At 28.3% G+C, this 16,785-nt stretch overlaps 1 protein-coding gene across 12 annotated transcripts in view; it reads right to left on the bottom strand.

Moving 5' to 3' along the window:
• Positions 1-1,141: 1,141 nt before the first annotated feature.
• The window catches only part of LOC107449379 (regulating synaptic membrane exocytosis protein 2), a 92,847-nt gene continuing 77,203 nt past the window's right edge, over positions 1,142-16,785 (bottom strand). For 6 of the 12 annotated variants that reach the window (XM_071178230.2, XM_043043237.3, XM_071178234.2 and 3 more), the window contains exons 17-20: positions 13,891-14,035; positions 8,259-8,461; positions 5,581-5,723; positions 1,142-1,632 (exon numbers count right to left, since the gene is read on the bottom strand). In XM_071178230.2, coding sequence (XP_071034331.1) covers positions 1,438-1,632; positions 5,581-5,723; positions 8,259-8,461; positions 13,891-14,035 — 686 coding nt within the window. In that variant the 3' untranslated portion in view covers positions 1,142-1,437. Of the gene's footprint in view, positions 1,633-5,580; positions 5,724-8,258; positions 8,462-13,417; positions 13,587-13,890; positions 14,036-16,785 lie in introns of all 12 variants that reach the window. The other 6 variants (XM_071178233.2, XM_071178231.2, XM_087166452.1 and 3 more) reach the window with 3 other exon arrangements.

The following is a 16,785-nucleotide window of genomic DNA, read 5'->3' as shown; positions in this document are numbered from 1 at the left end:
GGTATTTCAGCAAAGAAGACAATGTAATGAATAACACCGGTAATGAAAGGCAAAGTGTTGGTAAGTGAGAGTAAAATACAATCGGATCTCTATTTAAGGAAGTCGCTAAATTACGATAAAAAGTTCGTTGTATGGAAAATTCATTAAATAGAAAATTACCATTTGAAACACTAAAACAGGTTTTAAATTTCTAAACACTAGACATAATAAAAACAGCAATTGATACACCTTTACCTTGTAAATTATTATCTACTATCGAATTGTTTCAAATGATTTTAGATTTTATCATATGAAGATTTGGTGATTTCTTTACCATTTCTGTCTTTGTCTTTCTCACAATTTATTGCTGTGTTGTTTTTATTTTTCATACTGTCCAAAATATCCGATTCAGTTAATGTTTCTGTGGTTGCAGCTTCAAAATCAATAAAAAGAAAATCATTAATCAGCACATCATCATTAATTTCGTGGTTCTCTCTTAGCTGTACCCAACTTTTTTTAAGTTCCTCTAAAGGAACGTCATCCACCCCCTCCGCACTTTCCAAATTCTCTGTGCTGACTAAAAATCCAGCTTTAGCAAAACTGTTACGAACAGTACGATCTGTAACTTCATAGTTTCATGCTTCAAAAAATTTCTGTTATGCTTTCTCGTAAATTTATTTCTGGCATGGATTCCTATGAAATGCAAACAAAAAGAGAAAAGGTCATTTCCCCCATAAAATGCGTTAACAAGTTTGAAATGTTCCGAAATATTTTGGGAAAGTGGATCTTAAAGAAAAGTACGTTAAATAGAAATTTCACTTAGCTGTTTGGAATTTATTTTACAAAGAAATTTGCAAAATGTTCTTGGTTCCTCAAAGAAAAAAAATCTCATAAAAGAGAAATTCTCAAAATGGAAGCTCGATAAATAGAAGTCCGACTGTATTTATACCTGCCGTACAAATTAATCCATATATATGGGGTTTTTAACGTGATGGATTCTTAGGCTTTGTTTGTACCTATTGCAAAAAATGTATGACATATGGGAGACACAGGGCTGACAAAAACATCACTGGTAATGACATTCTAAGAATGTGGCATATCATACCTCAGTAGTGCAGACAGAAACATCAATTATGTTGGTAATGAGAGACAAAGTGCTGAATCGTAGTTAAAATATTTATGAGAGACAGTTTGAAATATTTACATTTTTTTTTTATTTGGATGATTTGTTTTTATTGAAAAATATGAAAGTCAAAAAAAGTGTGTCACAGTTCGAGAGGAGGAGAGGAAGGCTGTGGACACTTTCTTATCAAGAGTGCCCACCAAAAGTTATCGCTTCCCTCGAAAAGCGAAGATTCCGAGCAGTGGCCATCAGCAGTGTGTGTGTGTGTCTCGTCTGGAAAGAGAGATAGAGAGAGTAAAAGGCAACAAGGAAATAATGGTTGTTGTTATTGTTTGTCAGCCAAAACTATCCAAAGAGAGAAAAGAGCTGCGGTCATTGCTTGTCGTCAGATTATTGACCAGGGATGATTGGTGAAAGAGTTTATACCAATTGATCACTCCTTTTGCTAGATCAATATCGTCAAGCACTATTTGGGACACACCCATAAACACCTTACGTTCTATATTACTGTAATTACCCCACACTGTCACCTGAAAGAAAAACATTTATTTAAAAAACTTAATAATCATAAACTTAACTTAAATTTTTTTTCTAACAATGCAGACTACTTTTTAAAGTAAAGAAAATAAACTTTTAAAGCACCAAAATTTAAAAATTTATGTTTAGACTTTTAAACACAGACAGGAAAATTTTTAACAGATAAAAATTTGTGGTTTTAATAAAGTTTCTTATATATGAGACAGTTACAAAATATTATCAAACACAAAATAAATAAAAATTATGCCAAAGGCTGCTATAAAAAAATTGAGTTCAAGATATAACATAATGTGAATGGATTAAAGACAGGAATATAAATTATTAAAGAAGCAAGTATGCTGAAATTATTTTTTATAATTCAAATTTTTGATAGAATATTAAAGCATTAAGCAAACTAATAAATTAAGTACGTTCAGCCATTTGCTTTAATACTTAAGTAAAGGACATATACTTCAGCATCCATAATAATAAAAGAATTTATTATTGTTATGGATGTCAGAAAACGGAGTTCGTATAACGGTTTGAGAAGCGGTGTGCTAGGGTCCCAAAATTTGTATAGCAGGTGAAAAGGAGAATTTTAGTTCCCAATTCTAAAAATAGTCAGAAATTTCAATTTACACATTTGGGTGGGAAGTGCAAAAAAATAAATAAATAAATAAAATTTATAAGTTTACCATTACAAATTTTTGAAAATTAAGTTGGAAGCAAATTCTTCATTTATTTAAAATATAACATTAGAGATATTTGCTATCTCATCTCTATTTAATCAAAAAAAGAGTTACACTAAAAGATCATTGTATATTCTTTAATAATGAATTATTTTTCAATCGTAATGTTGCGTAAATTCAAGTAAAAAATATGAATGCATAAATGGATGCAACCAAATTGGTATTTACCTGTGTTTATTTAGTTTGCAGTTACACTCTCTTGAAACATATTTTTATTTACCTAAATAATGTAAAATCAGTAGTTGGTAAAATAAAATGACGTGACACGACGTGGCTCATGAGGAAAATTTCTCAATTGTTGTTAATTTTTACTACAATGGGTTGGCTACATTCAAGAGCTTCATTTGTAGCGTCGATAGTTAATTTTTACAGTGATTCCGCTTACACGCTATAACACGTCAAATACTCCCAATATCAGAGGTGACGTGAAAAATAAGTTATGACGCATAATTCCCCAACACAGGAAAAAAATTGCATAGCAACAGATTTATGAAGGCAAAATAAAACCAAACTTTGAATATGTATACAGGGGTCTGTCTAGACATTTTGTGAAAGGTCCTGTTTTTGTAATAGTGTGAAAAAACTATTCATAATTTGTGATTATAAAATAAGTGCTAAGTCACATTCTTTCAACAAGAGTCCTGCTTTCGTGAATTTGTGCAAATAGAGTCCTGTTGCAAAAATTGCTAAAAACATTTTCAAGAAGTTTTTAAATTGTAAATAGATGCAAGATTTTGCTTAACAATTGCTGCTACTAAATTAGAGATGCGACATACAAATATTTGGTATTTAGTCTATATTGCTCAGCACAGAATATTCATTTTGGACTAATAATGGAAACAAAATCACTCACATTTTTAAATAACACAACTTAGTAATATATCACTTTTAATATGTTACGCATTAAGTAAACTTAAACAATTCTTAAATTTATAATATTTTATTCAAAAAAATTGCCAGAAATTTATTTTTATTTTCATAATATTCTATCAATTAATTTTATGAATAAATATAAATTGATTAATTATTTATTTATAAAAAAAAGATTTAATATTAATAAGAATGCACACACAATGTTTGTAAAAGTAGAAATATTTTCTCAGAATACTACATTTGGAATTTAAACTTAAGGGAAACTTAGTTTGCAACAAACCGTCTTTCTCTCCCCCCCCCCCAGGAAGAGTTTATTCGATTAACAAAACAATAATGAAGATAAACAAATTTGAGAAGGGTCTGATTAAAAGAGAAATTATTTTTTGAAGGGTCAATTATTTATTTACAAAAAAAAAAAGATTTAATATTAATAAGAATGCACACACAATGTTTGTAAAAGTAGAAATATTTTCTTAGAATACTACATTTGGAATTTAAACTTAAGGGAAACTTAGTTTGTGTCAAACTGTCTTTCTCCCCCCCCCAGGAAGAGTTTATTTGATTAACAAAACAATAATGAAGATAAACAAATTTGAGATGGGTCTGATTAAAAGATAAAATTTTTTTTTGAAGGGTCCCTTTTTATGAAAAGATATTTTGTGAAGGATCCATTAACGGACCCAAATTCTTCTAAACAAACTCCTGATATATATATATATATATAAAAATGTCTTTTTCATTGTAGTTAATAGCCAAAGGAGAAAATTAGAATGATTCTTTGATACAGGTGTTTGAACAGTCCTAATTAAAAGCCTTGATAGTTCAAATATAACTATTTTTGATTCAAAATGCATTGTTTTGTCGATCAATAGATACAATCGATAAAAGCATATACTAATAGATGGATAAAGGGGAAAATTCATATTTTAAATAAAGACCTGCTTTTAGTAAAAAGAGACAGAAATTTGGATGTCCCAGATTCTACAGATTCACAATTTATAAAGTCTAGCAGAATCACTGCTTTATTTTAATGAATTGGGCGTGCTTTTCTCAATCTAATAAATTAAGTCCCAGGGAAGGAAACAAATAATAATAATAAAAATAAGTATTTGAACTTTTTTAATTTTGTCTTTATATAGAGATGTTCAAGATGTTCTATATCACTTGAGTACCATCATTCAATCGATTGTTGTAATGTTTTTGCTGATAGCAACCAGTTGCTTACTTTAAAATGAAACGTATTCCAACTACTTGCTACTAGTAACTGATTGATCATAGATGAAATTTCAGTAGGCAGGTAAATGAAGTGACATCAGCTTAGACATCTCTACACATTTCAGTTACGTGCATGATTGATCAGTATTAATTTTGATTTATTGCTTGTTTACTATTTCGTTTTATAATTGTGTATAATGAACGAGTATTTGGCAAGTTAAAAATAAAGTTGCAAGCTCTTAGCTTTAATAGTTAAGAATCTACAGAATTTCTTGGAGCCAACAGTAGCATAACAGATTTTTGTTTTGATATAGATTTTTTTTTAAAATGTAAGCAAAATGAAAAATTACCTAAGTACTGCATTTAATTATGCACTAAAACGTTTTTTTCTCCGTAATAATCATTAACTTCTTTTGTAAAGTGCTTAACGGAAATTGGTTTTCGGATACCCCTCGTATGCTGAAATGGAATTATATTTTTTATTTTACTATCAGAATTAAATAAAGTTTTCTTTTATTATACTTTTTAGATCTAAACAATAATAAATAAGCACCTTTTAAGTACTTTTCAGACACCCAAAAAAACATTTTTAATCACTTTCCAAAAACAAAAAAAAAAACATAATTAGGATATGTGCAGTAATAAAAATTACATTTTTCTATCGTTTGAAAGTTTTTAATTTATAAACATAAAATCAATAAAATTAAAAAACATTTTCATAATTTTTACATAATCATGATAAAATACCTAGTTTCTGATAAGTTTTTCAGAAAAAATTGTGAAAATCATGTGCTTTTTGTAATTTAAAATGACAGTCGACACGGCAAAAAAAATCTCTTTCTAAAAGATAGAAAATTAAGCAATTTTTATAAATTCAGAATTGAAAAAAAAAAGAAAATTTAAGGGCTTTTAAAAAACGCAAATAAAAAATAAGCACCTTAAAGCACTTTTTAAAAATGCTATGCACCTTGTCTAATGGAGAAAAGTGGTATCAAGAAGGAAATGGGAATAGAAATTCAATTGATAAAAGTTTTTTTTTGTTTCTTATTTTTGCCCACCCCATAAAAAATAGATTTTTTCCCCCATTTGATATGATAGCAGTTCATGAGAGTTGATGATATTTACTTGCAAGACACAGTTCCTGAAATCTTCTGAAAATAATAATTGTTGCTGATAGAGAGGATCCAATGTCCTTCTTGCAGTGGCTGTCTTTCGCTTAGCAACACATTTCCTGCCCCCGTCTAAGAGGTACACTTTCACGTAAGGAGCTACAAGAAAATAAAACTTATGCTAAAGTACAAACTTTTATAAACATTAAGATATTAAAACAACCTATAATCCCACCAGTGGTTCTACATGTAGATAGTCCTAATTTTCTCCCTAAATACTAAAACTGTACTTAGAAAAAATCCCTGATTTTTATGAAAATGTTGAAACTACAAGTGGGTAAAATAGTGCATGCAAAAAGATAAAAAAAATGATATCAAATTAATATTTAAAAAAAAACTGCTTGAAGTAAAACCAAAGCATTATTTAAAGGCCAAATAAAAGCTTAAGTAAGTAGGAATAAGAATAAAAAAACAGAAGAAAAAAATTTGTGTCCAATTAATAATTGTCCAAAATTTAGTTAATGAAAAGAATAATTTTTTATTATTGTTAATTACTAAACATTTATATGCTTTGATTTGTAACTTGCATACACAAAGTGTTACGTAAAGTCCCTTTCTAATGAATATGAATAATGAATCAAAGAAGAAAACAAAAAAGTACACACATCGCAAGAAAAAAACAAAAACACTATGTGACAAATCACAGTAGTAGATGACACATGCATGAAACTAGTTTAATTGCTGGAGGAGACAAACAGATTATTCAAAACATCTACAATCATGTTCTATAGAGACAATTTGGTTCTCATTGCTTTTTTCCTTACTTATTCATTCAAAACTAATATGTATGCTTTTTTGTACTGATTTTTTCGGTAGAGATTCAATACATGTAAATTAAGGGCGTACTTTATGAAACATCCCGTATACAAAAGAGAAACGAATTATTGACTGGTACTTAGATATTTCTGGGGGCACAGCAAAATAAAATATCCAATCCATTTTAATGACGATTGTATAACAAATGCTGAATACAACATTAAATAGGAAGAGTTTCACATTCAAAATGAACCCTTTTGTCACAAAATACTGCCTTGAGTAAATTTTCAATAATTTGTTAACGAGATATACTGTGTCCAAATTTAAGACTCAAAAGTAATAGGACATTAATACCAAAAAGAACGAAATTACTATAACGATGCAAATATAATACAATGAAACAAAATTGAAAAAAAAAAGAGAAAAAACTATTATTTTTTTAAAATATTTGTATAGCATTTAAAATTATACAAAAAGGCATTTTAATGTATGCATTATATTACGTTAATCATAAATTTAGATAGAATTGAATTCAGTTTTCTTAAATTGAGCATAAAATGGAAATTTTTATAGGAATTTTAAGATTTAAAATTTTTTTCACTGCAGTAAAACAAAGTCTAAAACAACTTTCCTCGTTCAAGTTTAAAAGATACATTATTAATATAATGTATTTTAAATTATTTTATCTACTCTCTAACATTCACTAATAAAAAGCACACTGTAATAAAATTGATTACTGAAAAACACCAAACAGGATAATGGAAAACAAAATGGAAAGAAATAAAATATTTAATGAGAAAAACCTATAAAAAGCTTATTAAATGATAGAAATATTAGTCTTTTTTTTCCATTCAAGAATCAAAATTTCTATGAACTAATGATAACATTACCATTAAAATATCAGTGATTAACAGAAAGCATTATACAATGTTGGCTTTATCCAAATTTTTTTCAGTAATTTGGGTATTTATGATGGTGCGATTTTAATTATATAACAAATTTGCGTTTGGTAGTCAACAGTAAACACATTGCAATTTTATTAAAAAAGTATTTGTTTTACTAGATGCTGGGATTTCAAAAATAAATTCCCAAAAGTCCCGAATTTTTGATAAATAAATTAAAAGGTCCATCTCAACAAATCTGTTACAAATTAAGAGGATTTTGTGTTTCTCTAACACCATAGGGGGAAAAGTTTCTAAATAAAGCGTGAAGTTCGCACACCTCTTTCCTTTTGACTTTCAATGAGTTCCTATGCATCACTGTCAAGCAGCTCACCCCCTCCCAATCACTACTACCCATTCACCCTTCAGAGGTCCCCACTGACCCCAGACGGTTGTTTAATAGGCTTTGTATCGTTACCTTAAAATGCATCATTAAAAATACTGTTGCATACGATCTTCAAACGCGGCAATGGTTATGAATCACGGAAGCAATTTAAGAATATGTACACAGGGAGTAAAGAATCAGTTATTAAGTTCATTTTAATAAGGTTTAAATATTGTACTCTTTGTGAAAAGTTTCAATTTAGCAATTTAAAATTCAATTACTAAAATAATGCACAATATTGAAGTAGGTTCAGTGGTGGATCCAGCGGGGGAGGGGGGGTCATAGGGGTCATGACCCCCTCCCCCCAAAATTGAAAAATAAAATAAAAAAAATAATTTTCTTATCAGTTTGCAAAAGAAATAAAATATTTCAAAAATTATTTAAGGGGACATAAGGGGGAATCTGAGTCTATGACCCCCCCCCCAGGAAAAATTTCTGGATCCGCCCCTGAGTAGGTTGTTTCACAGTATTGAAATAATGTGCAGTTTATTAATGAAAATAAAAGTAATTCTAGTTTTGTCATTAAAAAAAAAAACTCAAGTGGCAGAATACCTGGAAGAGTTTTGGCATTTGGATTGGGCATGAGACCACGGGCTCGAATCACCTCCACTTCTAGGCAGCTTTTCCTCTCGCAAATGGCCAGCTGAATCTCGCCAAGAGTGGGGGAGGCAAGAACTTGTCTCCCTACCAGCTGACCTGGGCCTAATCCTTCCACGAAACCCTCGCCCGCTTCCGGGAGAAGTCTCGATCCCCATCTACAAAGAACACAATTTTAATTTATTTTTACAAAAAATAATTAAACATACAAAAATAAAATATTACGTTATTTTCGTATTAAAATTACTAAAGGTAAGCAGAAACTAAACAATTTGGCCGTTCAACAATTACAAAAATTTAAATGACTTAAAAATAAAGTGTCCGCCATAAGAAATAAAAATATACAATCGACAGAGTCCTGCTACAATACTGGAAAGTTTAGGAAAAACGAGCATCAAAAAATTATAATATGAAATAAATGAAAAAACATGGAGTAATTTTTTTTCCAATTACATTGTTATATTTGAATTATGAAAGCATTCAGGTAAAATGGTTGCTTCAAAACCTTCCTTAGTAATAAAAAAAGTATTAATAAAAAAAATTGCTCCATCATTTGTTTAAAATTACAATTTCTACATTCAAAGTCGCAAAAAAAAATTTGCTTTTTTGCCAATATTTACATTTATTTTTGAAAATACTCATTAAAATAAGATCAATTTTAACTATAAAATTTCTCGCCTTTGGCGTAATTACAAAGTAATTGATTATAAGCTATAACAAGTGACAATTATAATTTAAATTATTCGTTATAAATTTGATTCAATTACATTTGCATTTCTTTCGATTAAGCACATGAGTTATTTTTAAAAATCAAAATAAATACAATTTGGTATTCTTGAATCTCAAGAAGTTTTCTGCTTAAAAATCAAGATAGTATTTTAATGGGTACAATTAGTAACAAATATTATCAACAAGGATAAAAGCTTTTTGGATAAACCACCTTTTATCTTTACAATAATGGAAAATGAGAAGAATATGGAAGTTGACCATTATTTTAACATGAAAGCACAGTAAAGATCATTTTGCTGTTGCATGTTTAAATATGACAATTTGTAAAATGACATTGTAAAATGGGTGGGATAGAAACTGCTAGAATATTGTAATCATAGCATTATACTTAAATGTTTTTGTTTTCAAATTTATTAATTCAATTATTATTGGTTCTTTCAAAGTTTTCTAAGAGGTCAGCAGTTTTTTTCAATAATTCTATCCAAGTGTATAAATTGAAGTGATTTTCTATGCGCAGTTTGGCTACAAGTTTTGTCTTTTATACGTCTTTGTTTGTAATTCAAAGGAATCATTTTCGATTCCAGCCTTGACGTTTTTATTTTAACTCTTTTTAGAACTCTGCTTAAGTTATATTAAAGAAAAATTAAGTAGAATTTTTAAGGAAAGGGTGCTGTATGATAATTATTTAAAACAATCATATTTATAAGGAAATTTTGCTAAAAATAAAACTGCCATTGAAAATGGCATTTAATTTAAAACAATTAATTTATCGATAATAGTTCATTATAATCAAACAACAATGCCTTAAATATATACTTAAAATGTTACACAAAAGAAATTATTAATATTTTTTTTTAATATAATCTCATACAATTTTTCGATAAAGTCTTAAACTATTTATCTATATTGAACTACAATAAAATGTCTTATCTAGTTTTATAAAATTAAAATAGCAATAAGGAACTGAAACAAAAAATTAAAGAAAAAAACAATTTCTTTTTACATCTAACAATTGTAAGTAGTTTAGTAAAAGGTAAGTCAAATTACTGCAAATAGTGCAATAAAAAATCTCATTGTCTTAAACCTTATATGTTCAGTGAGTAACTAAATTAATACTTATAATTAAAAAATAAGAAATTTTTTAAACTTTATAAATATCAAAAATACCAAAAGAGTGCTAGCAGGGTGCGTAGCCAAATCTTTGAATCAAAAATAAGCACTTTTTAAAAACTTTTTAAGCACTTTACAAAAATTTTCAAGCACTCAAAAAATTCATATTAATCAATGATATCATTGAAAAACAAAAAATTTTTATAAACAGTTTAGAGTTAAGAAAAAACCAAAAAGAAACGGGCGTAAATCGAAACAATCAGTACTTTCCCACATCACCGAGTGAATTCAACTTGACCCTGAACTCAGAACAAAAGTACCTTTACCCTCTAAGCCAAAACAAGTGTTAGAAGTAAAATAAAATAAACAAGAACAAAATTAAAATAAATTAAAAAGAAAAACATTTCATAAGGATCTGATATTCTCTATCCGAATTGGAGCACTCGGGTTTCGGTTTCAAGCGTGCGCGCATGCGCAAGTCACAAAGTTGGTACGACATGAAGTCCGCGTGAATTATTACGTGGCAAACTCCCCATTTTTCGTGAAATGCATGGGATCCACCAGATATCACTGAAGGGAAGGAAAAAAAAATATTCGAAAAAAAAAAGCACTTTTCCAAAACGCTAGCTGAAAAAAGCACCTTTAAAAGCTTTTAAAAACGAAATCCCCAAAAAAGCACCTTTAAGTACTTTTTACAAACGCTACGCACCCTGTGCTAGGCAATATATGGATTTATAGTGAAATATTCATATTTTTCGATCATCGAGAAAACAATTTTAAAAAAAATCTTTTCAAGATAAAACATTAACAGGATAAATACCTACTAACATTATATATCACAAAAAACAGACATACGATAAATGCCCAAAAATAACGACACATGATGAATAATAAAAAATATTGTCAGATGATAATATTGTGAATCAATGAGTAAATCTATTTCATGAAAAAGTACTAGTGATTAATAATTTTAACAGACTACAGTGTTTAACGGTTCAGGAACAAAGGTACTGAATTCTGCTCGGCACTTTTTCACTTGATGGAGTTGGCGATATATTAAGTATATTGACAGATATATCAAGACATTTATTTTAGTGCACAGATAGCATTTTTTTGAAATTTAACCAGATTTTATCATTGAATTTAATTATATATATTGAATATATTGAATATATTAATATATTGAAAATTTATGTTTATTAAAAATCAAATCACACATTACAAGAATGGATTTTCTATATGGATAACAAAAAAGCTAATTAAATTCGATTAACAATTTTTCTGACGTTATTGTTTCAGAAATTTAAATTCATAATTAGAAAAGCCAAAGATAAAAAGAAATCTCCTTCAGTATTTTAATATCTTTAGTTAATAATTATTATTTGTGACAAGAATGTTTAGTTTGTGAAAAAAAGATGAACAATTGGTTGTTTTTATAGTATTTCCTTAAATTCAAAAGTGATTTAAAAAATAAGTATAGGAAAATTTTTAGGAGAGTAACTTTAAATCAACAATACATTAATTCATCAAAATTCAATAAATTGTTCATAAACAGTCAATAAATTATTTTTTTAGACAATGTTTAAAATTTGAGAGCCAAAATTTAAGACATTTAGAAGCATTTTTTATTTTCTTAAACAGACATTTAGTAGCATTTTTACTTGAGTCGAGAAGAGCAAAACTTTTGAGACATCATTTGTTCATTATTAAAAAAAAAAAAAGAAAAAAAAAAAAAAAAAAAGAAAGAAAAATACATAATTTTAATACGTAAAATACAAAATGCGATTTAACATAATATATATCTACCTACAAATTTTTGCCACAATTATCTTAGATAAAACTGACTGACAGCTACAAACATTAAAGAAAAAGGTAACTTAAGTCCATTAAGTCGAGAGGAGTCGATAGGGTATCAATAAGCTCAAAATTTAGGAGATAACTATAAAAATACTTTTTTTTAACACTTTTTTATATAACCACTTTTTTTTTTAAACATCATTTCTCGAATAAGCATTTTTATAGTAGTAGTTATCACAACATTTTGACATCATTCAATCAACAACCATATTTCGTAGTTTTTTTTAAACAAAGAACAGCCATTTAAAATTTTTGTACCATCGGCAATCTTAGCATAAATCATAAATGCGTAGTTTAGTTTATATATATGTACACGTACACAAAAACATAATTTTTCAACTCTCAGTTTATAGATAAAATTTTTTATAATTAGTCTGTTATTTTTAAAATTATGATTAATAATAGTGTTTAGAGAAGAATGTGTTTTTCTACATTTGAGTAATGAAAACATAGAGCAATTTTAAAAAAAAATTCAAGTATAGTAGCTATATTGAAAATATTGCAATATATCATGAAATATGGATATTTTTTGACAATATATCACAATATTAAAAATTCCGATATCGCCCAGAACAGGTGTACAAGAAGAGTGTAAACAATACATGACATGTGTATATGATAGTGGTAATGTGATCAACATTGCGTACTGGCCACCTTTACTTACCAGATAAGCTAGTACCCATTGATCTATAGCTGGGTGGATGGAGAGATTTCATCATTATTAAATATTTAAATTATCTAATAATTGATAAGTACTCTTTATATAAGTTACTACTTACAAGAAAAAGTTGTTACTTAGACTTCTTTACTTTAAAGAAACTTAGTATCAGTAAAATCTTGATTTTTACAGGGTGTGTATATCAATATATATATATATATATATATATATATATATATATATATATATATATATATATATATCAATGTTATCACATTGTTTGCTTATGCATTTTTATTGTTAAATGATTTTGCAGAACTCAAGAAGATTCTAAAAAGATGAAATGTCAATTTAAGGATAATATAATACAAATTTACGGTTGAACAAAATTGTAAAAAACAAATAAATAAATAAAATTTCTGGCTATTGTTTCTAGCTAACCCATTCTACAATACATTTCACTGAGTAAGAAATGTTAGTCACACAAACAGCACTCACTATAAATTAATATGAAGAAAGGTAAAGAGGAAAGCAACAACACAGAGAAGTGATTCGGGGCATTCGGAGCGAGGGGGGAGACATGCTTTTTAAAAGGAGTAGAAGGCAAAAGAGAGCACACCCAAGGCACGTGCAAATTAGGAGAAGGAATACAAGAAAGAAAAAAAAAGTACTGACAGTCGAATTGAGTCGAACAAGCGCCACCACAAAAGACAAAGCGGGACCATGAACAAAGCGAGATGGACTTCTTCTTAATACCTACTTGATTCACTCTGCACACTAGTCGTGAGTCAAGTAGAATTGCAAAAGAAATCCACCTCGAGCGGATGTGCAAATGTGTATGTGTGCGGTGGCCACAAGTACTTACAGTCGCCCATTGATCTTGACCGTGCCAGTCGGTGAGGGTGTCATTCCAGAAAGTCGGTCTCCGCCTGCAAGAAGACAATATTATTTAAGCTAATCGCCCCCTTCGATCCGATCAGCCCCGACTCGCCTCTTTTTCACACGTAATTGTTAATATTAAATCAATTTCACCTCCTCAGAAAGACAGTGACACCATAAAGAAACAGATAAGACAAAACTCTGAGTAAATGAATCACTGAAAAAAGGAAGCATGGAGTAGTTTTGAAATTGACTACTACATTCATAGGAAGACTCTTCCTTATTCACAAAGAAGACATTGAGGAGAAAGTGGGCCACTGTTTTTGTACAGGAGAAGGTGAAAAGAGGACTTACGTCGTGCTGTCCCCGCTAATGCTGCCATCGGAGGAGACACTACTGCTGCCGGCCCTGAAATCCGGCAAGACTTCTTCGCTCCGACGCACCACAAAGGAAGACGAGGAATCATTACGAAGTCTGAAGAAAATCCTCTTCTTGTTCCCTTTTTACAGAACACACACACATCACATTTTATGATAAGAAAGGGTATATTTCAATTCCAATTCATTTAGAAATTTTTTTTCACCAAATAGATCAAATTTATTTCATACCTTTTTTAAAAACTTAAGTTATATTCCCCCAAACAATATTATAATGAAATTAAATAAAATTCACAACAAACATTTTAAACTAATTCAAATTTTATCATTTACTTAAAATATCTAACTATCTTATACTTTTATCATAATTTACATACTTTAGAATTTCATGAAAACCTAAGGATAATTTTTTAAAGAATACTTTTAAAAATTCCCATTTGAATTGCATGTAATATTAGAGATGACACTGCTAATTTGTTTCTTCAAGTTATTATCAAGTTCAAGTTTTTGATTTTTTTTAAAAAAAAGTTGCTAAATTTAAGCATTTTTTATTTTAAATATCTGCCTAGAAACCATGTCCATACTTAAGATTTAAAAAAAATTGAAAGAAGTTTGTCGTCTACGAGTCATTGCCAAATGATTTTTTTTTTAAGTAAATAAAATGTCCTTGAAATTATATCTTAGGTGCCAAACCTCTGCTCAGTGCTCATCATAATTTTTCATTCATATTTTATGTGACATAATCATCAGAAAAGATATCGGAAAGGCTGCAATTAACATTAAAAAAAGGCTCTTTCAGGGCTAAGAAAAATAAATTGCTTAAATGGAAACATATTAATTAAACAGACTCAATAGGAAAGAATCAGGCTTGTTAAAATACATCCAAAAAAATTTTTCTTTATATATATAAAAATATGGAATCCGCTCAATTTAAATAATTCGTTATATAAATAAAAAAATTGTGATTTTTTGATTTTATTAAAAATTATGTTTAGTTAAAATCAATTTATTACTAATAAATTATTAACATTTAATTTTCAACCCATTTCACTTTCTGAAAAGCTACTATTATTGATTTATTTTCACTGTTTAGAGAAAAAAATACTCCATTTATATAGTTTTTAATGAAGGAAAATTACTCATAAATGCAGAAAAAAACACTCTTTAAAGAAAAAATTGAGCACTTGGCATAACCTATTTCTAATATTTCAGTTTTGCACAGTAAAAATATTTTACCCACAAACCTTTGAACTTTAAATTGAAAAGGTAGTACTCTGTTTTAGAAAATCATAGAAAAGTCGTCAAATATTATTGACACCAATGATGTTTAACTATTTGCGATAATATGTGCTACAAATATTACGGTGCTTAATATACAAAAATAAACACTGCTGTGAATAAATTTTCACAAACCCTCGATACATAACAGTACCAAAGAAAATTTACTTTCTAAAAATTTGTTTCTTCTTCATTAATTTGACAAAATAGGTTTAAATTTTTCTTTCTTCCATTCTTTCCTTTTTAAATTTTTTTTTATAGCTAGAATTAAATATAAAATTAGCGTATTAATAATTTCTAAGATTCGATAACATAAATATCATATTGTGACTGAATTCTGAATTTTTTTATATTCAGATATAGATATTTAAAGCGATATAGCTATAGATATTGTTATTCAGCTCTATATTTTAATTGGTTAAAGTTCTTTAAAATACAATTTTTATTATGATACGAATGGCTGCAAATGACTAAATGATAGATATTTAAATTATATATATATATATTTTTAATGCGCAACTTTCAAAGGGGAAACATTGCAATTTTTATTTTCATTAGATAAATTTAATAACAAATTTACGTGGCCACTAAGTAGTATTGCAATTTCTAAGTATGTTTTGAGACTTCATCCTATCGTCTGCAAATGCCCTGGTCCTATAGAGATTGCCCAGTTGTGCACATGCCAAAAGACGGTACTAAATCTAGCCTTCTAAGATGTTTAATAATTGGAAAAAAATATTAGTTTTTGAAAAGAAAATGTGTATTATTTGGTGGCCATAAGAAATATTGAATATTTACTAGTGTAAGAGCTTAAATGGGTGCAGCATCAAAGTTCTTATGGAAAGAAGATTCTGAGCAATTTTTTAGTACAGTAATTTCCAGAAGATAGACCATGGCCTAAACAAAGAAATCATTCCCCCCAAGCTAAGAGTGATGATTTTATAATCACAGCGGATTTATTCAAAAACAGATTTTTACAATATTTGTTTCCGAAATTATGAATATTCACTCTGAAAGCTTTTTTTATGTATAGGGTGATAAAAGAAGTTTTCGATTAAGGAAGAACCATCTTTAATCTGACATCTACAAATCGGTTACAAATTCCGATTTGAAACTTAAGAATAAACCAGTACATATATTTTTTACTCGCTCCTCCTCACCTACATTTTCTTTTTAAATATTTTATTTTCCAATTGTCACAAAACTAGAATATAAAATATTTTTATTCTATTCATCGATCCAATTACTGCAGATGAAATTTAGAATTAGTTGAAATTTTTTACATATTTATTTTTCAACACTGATTAAAAATTTCTACTCCTTTTCCTAACTAATGTATACAATATAGAAGAAATAATAAAAAAAACAGCACTTCAGCATTAAAATGTGCCTCTGAAAAATAAATTGGGAAAGTACGTAAATTGACACCAATCTGTTGATTAACTGATGTATGAAAGAAGAAAAAAATTTAAAATAGAAAAAAAATGAGGTTCTGCACTGATGAGATGGAAAATGAACTCGATGATGAACTACAACAATTATTTTTTCGCCAAAGTGAAGAATCTGATTTTGATGGATTTGATTAAATATAAGA

The sequence above is a fragment of the Parasteatoda tepidariorum genome, chromosome 6 (genome assembly GCF_982258835.1).
Source record: "Parasteatoda tepidariorum strain Cologne lab strain chromosome 6, Ptep-v5.0, whole genome shotgun sequence".
NCBI lineage: Eukaryota > Metazoa > Arthropoda > Arachnida > Araneae > Theridiidae > Parasteatoda > Parasteatoda tepidariorum.
Note: the sequence above shows the minus strand (reverse complement) of the source record. Positions and strands in the feature narration are given on the sequence as shown.